The 5,101-nt window shown below is 45.7% G+C and overlaps 2 protein-coding genes across 2 annotated transcripts; one reads left to right on the top strand and one right to left on the bottom strand.

Annotated features, from left to right (window-relative positions):
- Nucleotides 1-788: 788 nt before the first annotated feature.
- Nucleotides 789-1,184, top strand: PHALS_01126 (uncharacterized protein; the record flags this gene model as incomplete). Its single annotated transcript, XM_024730930.1, has 1 exon — nucleotides 789-1,184. One exon carries the CDS (start codon nucleotides 789-791, stop codon nucleotides 1,182-1,184), a length of 396 nt encoding a protein of 131 aa, XP_024581158.1.
- Nucleotides 1,185-4,433: 3,249 nt separating this feature from the next.
- On the bottom strand, nucleotides 4,434-4,775 carry PHALS_01125 (uncharacterized protein; the record flags this gene model as incomplete). Its single annotated transcript, XM_024730929.1, has 1 exon — nucleotides 4,434-4,775. The coding sequence occupies one exon, from the start codon at nucleotides 4,773-4,775 to the stop codon at nucleotides 4,434-4,436; it is 342 nt and encodes a 113-aa protein (XP_024581157.1).
- Nucleotides 4,776-5,101: the final 326 nt, after the last annotated feature.

Below are 5,101 nucleotides of genomic sequence, written 5' to 3'. Positions count from 1 at the left end.
TGGATAATCGACCTCGGGTTTCATTGGAGCTTCAGACAGCGAATTGCTCGGCTCACAGTACAGACTACGCTGCGAGAATTTCTCAACTGGATGTTTTTTTACAGTTGTGTGACACTTCAGCGGCTGCACAAGTTCAAGTGTGGATTCGGCTATTCGATGGCCAATAATCTAGTATACGATCAGCTAGTGGTTAGGTTGTGGACGCTACAAAATACCGTTGATGACACCCTGCATTTTGTGGCCCTACTGAGCCATTTTTAGCGGCGTATGAGCTGATCTCGTTAATCGTAAAAACGTCACCTTCATTGAGATGAAGTCGAAACTTGTGAAAGAACACAAACGACCCAAGAAGGTCAGCAAAGCAATCAAGAAGAGGCTAGTCTTGTGGGGTATGCTGGGATTGATATCGAGTAGGAACTCTGACACTCTCTATTGGATAGGCCTGGTCACAATGCGCTATGCGCGAAATCCCAGCGGGGAGGCCTGAGTGTGTGAAGTGCTGCGCGGTGGATACCTGAGGGGTAAGTAGACAAACGATTTGATTACGTCTCGATTGCTTACGAACACATGACGTGATGAGGCCGATGATTGTGATCTCAACGGTTGGTGCAAGGTATGTGCTGACGTTCTTGGATAAATTTCACGGTATAAAATGGCGTATTTTCAAGGAACATAAACGGGAGGTGGCTACCAAGCTGGATAAGCGTAAGTTTTTCTGCAAAAATCAATTGAGTCGACATTTTTAGTAATTACGATCGGATAACGGACGAAAGTTCCCGAACAGGGAGATGGCCAAATCTGTGCAAGGAACGACATCATGCATCAGCGCACCGCGATGTACAATCTGCAATAAGACTCATCGGCGGAGCGAAAAAATTGCGCAGAGTATGCTGCCCTACAAGAGCAGATCTTCTACTCATCGACGCTTGAGGAATACGGCGAGCTCAAATATCACACCGTCTGGGCTGGGCTTCAGGAACAAGCTGAAGCTAGGACGTCTACTCGTTCTTGAATTTCAATTATACATTCATGTTGGTGAATATGCAGAAAATACTTTAGGTATCGCGTTTTTTTACAAAAACTATCGATTGGCCAAGGTGAGACGGTCCATACAGCTCGATAAGCGCGATGTGGGCGGCAAATACACCACAAATTCATCACAGCATGGGCGATCATTTACGTGACCACGGATGAGACTATCACGAATATGAAGATTAGCAGTCATAACCAACTTGTTACAGACAAATCCATCGAAGGCGACAAGAATCAGCCCCAAACATCGAGACTAAGACCAAAACCAGATGGAAAGTCCCACTGCTCCAACTGCCATATCCTCTATGTCCGACAACAGCATGGCGCCTTACCACGCTTCATCCCAAGATATAGGCTAGTGTTTAACGTGAAGCCAGGTTGAACAAGTCGATCGGAAGAGCTTGTGTTCCGTCTTGAACATGGTGTATAGCTACCCGTGATACCACTAATAATAGACGGCGACAAGGCAGAATTGCAGTTGAAGCCACACATTCCCTGATTGGGTGTTTGCTGCGCAATAGGGCGTGTTCATGTCCTGAAATAGCGTAATACAATTATCTTGTTTTTGGTGAATCCAGGTCAGTAAAACTGAAAGGCCGTGATCATAAGTCGTTAGACAGCAAAGAACTACTAGGTGATAAGGCACTACAGGATCACGTATGACGGACGGGCCAGCAAAGTGCGAAATTCTGCTTACACAAAGGCGGAGTGGGAAACAAATTTGACGACAGACGCTCACTACCCGGAGCGATGAAGATAATCGAGGCGCATCAATGATCTTTAGAAATAAATTTCGTACGGAAGCGCTACGCTTGACGGAGGCAGAGGTATGGCTCTAAGCCTTTGTGTATAAGAAATGCTGTGGGATACAGCGCCAGAACCTGGTACGTCGATATCCAACACCTTTTTCATAAGATATGTGACCCCGGGGATATCATTATTGTCAAGTACATGTAGACGGTGGACCAGCTTGCTTTTATCTTGTGAAGGCTCTACTGTACGAAGCGACTCACGTTCCAGCTACAAGCGAGTGGTATCGGATCCAAGTACGCACCGCATTAGCGGTAATTACACCACAGAATACATACTGAACAGATGTATGACATCACAAAATCACGACTAAAGTTACTGTCGGTGATTGCGGGCGCGTTATGGTTAATGATTGCAGACGTTACGACGGTAGCCGTTAGGCTAAGAAACATTAAAATCTAGAAGAGTGAGCCTTATACATAAGAGAGTGAGCGGCTCAGAGGTAGCATGTTGCATTGCAACTAAGAAATAAAAGTACATTTACTTCACATATTGCGTTCTACATCACAATAGTCAACAGAGGGGCTTTGATATTGCGGTGGTCATATTCTTCGATCGTAGCAACAGTACCTCGCGCTTATGGCCCTAATTTTAAGCGACTTCGCGCAATAATGGGTACTACCACGCACTGACTCTGACAGCTAGACGTTCAAGATGTGGGTGGTCCGAAGCGACAAATTTCGCCGGAGTTTGAGCCGCGAAGTAAGGCGTATCGATTGCGTCTGATGCTCTTGTGCACCGGTCAGGTGCGGTGATAATTGATTACTATGTCTAGAGGAAAAATTCCATCGTTGCAATGACGTATGGTTCTTTCAGGATATGCTTTCGTGTATCATCCTCATTGAGTGTAAATAAGCAGATGTGGCGCGGACCAAGAATTTTCATTACACCCCTATCACTCTCAAGAAATCTGTTAGCATCACGTTTGGTGCAAAGTGCACCTTCTGTGCCGCAGCGGTATATCGAGGTGCTGGGAGTGAAAGCACTGCGGGCGCGCCAAAGTCGATAAACCTTAGCCACGATATAAAAATTTGTGACTTATTTTAGCTGATTGGCTCACCTCTGTAATCGCATTTGCTTCACCTCCGGTAGCTTAGAATATATGTGCTTCGCGCACCCTCTTCGCGTTTGGCGGGGAGGCACGAAGAGTTAAGCTGCCACACAAGGGTGTATGGCGACTCTTTTAAAAAGAAAAGGTCGAGAGGAGTAGGTGCAGGGTAGTTTATTATTTTCTAAAATTATGTGGAGGTCGTAGTCAAATGGACCCAGTCAAAAAAGAATTGACCATACGTAAAAGAGATGAAGAGACAAGCCTCACAGCCGAGGTAATTAGCTGTCGTAATTTAAGTCCCAGGCTCTGTGAAACCGTCAAAAATTCTGATTGGATCAAGAGAGTCGTGCATTTACGCACGGCGCGACGGACCAAAAAGTAGACAGTACGCGGAGACATTAGAGGTGCTGCATACGGATACGATATTCGTGTGTATACGACAGGAACATTGGTAAAAGTGTCTAAGGTTGTGTTGATCCATCAAGTGAATTTTGAGAAGTATAACGGCCGGTAACGTTGCCCTTTTCCGACCCTATTTAGATTTGGCGTGGCTGGAACGCGACAAGTTTTGGGTCAACAAGAAGTTAAAATGGTGCGCAGATGAGGTGAGTCAAAACTTGCCTCCGACAGAAAGTAAAAGCGTTTTTGGGTCGAGGTCGAAGCTGCGATGGCTATTCAAAATAAATAAGATTGTTAAGTGTCTCGATCTGATCTCGGAAAGCAGAAGCGGCAGTGCGCTGTGGTCTTAGAATAAGCCAAAAAGCGCGGTTGTGTATTGCTGTCTTCAAAGTACATATGTGCTGAAACGGGAAAGGGAGACGGTAGGCAGGGGCCCCCATAGCCTATTTTCGGTGGGCCGGCGAAGAGCTATGTATTTTGTGCTAGGGCTGGTGGAGTTAAAGGAATACTGTATGTCTTGGGCGGACGGGCCGAGCCTGAAAAAATTAGAAAGATTGTGCGTCCTTGTCACGATTTGACAGTACATCTGAATCAGCGATATCATGTGATGGATGCATCATGCGGAGCACCAAAGCCCCACAGGTAAGCGTTGAGACGGTTTTTTACTCGTGAATTGACTGATTCGGGTAGTCCTACGTGTTGTTAGTCCCACCGGGGTGCATTGAAACTGCCAAAGGAGCTCGGGCTAAATGAGAGCAGAACCGACGATCAAATTCAGCTTAAACCTGGTTACACTTTGTCGCGAAATCAACTAATTTTATCTCATAAAAATGAGCATCATACATAGGGTGCGTGACGTTATAGCTGGAGCCACTTAAGCAGAAAAAACACGCCAATGCGGGAGGCAGGCGAATCATACACTAATATGATCCGGGAGAAGTTTTACTAATGCAACCTAACTACTGTTTTATATAGCGTCTGTGATCAATACAACATATTACGACCGCGCTGAACTGGATCGTTCTTGGTCGTACACAATAGGCGTTAAGTTGTCTTCCGAAATTCCCAAAGAAAATGTTTTCAAATTTAGTGGCATAAGGGGGTGTACTGTAGCCATACATATCCTGCCCTTAGAGCCAGTCTAATGTGAACAGATATATTGCAAACAAAGCAGCATCTTTTCCATCCTCTGTTGCTGTGCTTGAAGCAGCGACACATCTGCGAACCGTGTTTTGGTCTCATTATCCGGGTAGGCTGATGGCGATGCTAAAAGAGCAAATCCGAGTGTGGAATCATCTTGCCAGATGCACGCCTTGTCCTTCTTCACAGAAATTGGATGTGCTACAACATCTTGGAAATTGAAGTTCTTCCCCGGTTCTGTTGCCGTTTCCAATGTGGTGCACCCTCGGTCTTTAGCTCCCATAAAAGCAAGGTAGGACCGCCTAACATGTCGCACTTTCCACTTTTGAGAGGTCTCTGACATGATGATAAATAAGGCCGTTGATCTGTACCTTCTATAGCTTCGCGTCGTGCTTTACACTTTAAATACAAAAGACGATCTAGGCGGACGTTTACTTTGTTAAAGCTGGTATATGCAGTCGTAAGACGAGAAGGGCGTGGTTTTTCTCACCTAGTACACGCAATGAGCTCAAAATTTGCGACGCTTTGCCAGCTTTTGAAACACAAAGCACATTCCCCATGAGAGATGCGGGTTTCTCAAGCCGATGCTGTCCCAAGAGTAGATGGTAGCATCATTCGTTGGTTCAGTAAGCGCTAATGAGCCAACTCCCTCCCGCTTTTTTGCTCTTG

Source organism: Plasmopara halstedii (genome assembly GCF_900000015.1).
Source record: "Plasmopara halstedii genome assembly, contig: Scaffold_1343, whole genome shotgun sequence".
Classification (NCBI taxonomy): Eukaryota; Oomycota; class Peronosporomycetes; order Peronosporales; family Peronosporaceae; genus Plasmopara; species Plasmopara halstedii.
Note: the sequence above shows the minus strand (reverse complement) of the source record. Positions and strands in the feature narration are given on the sequence as shown.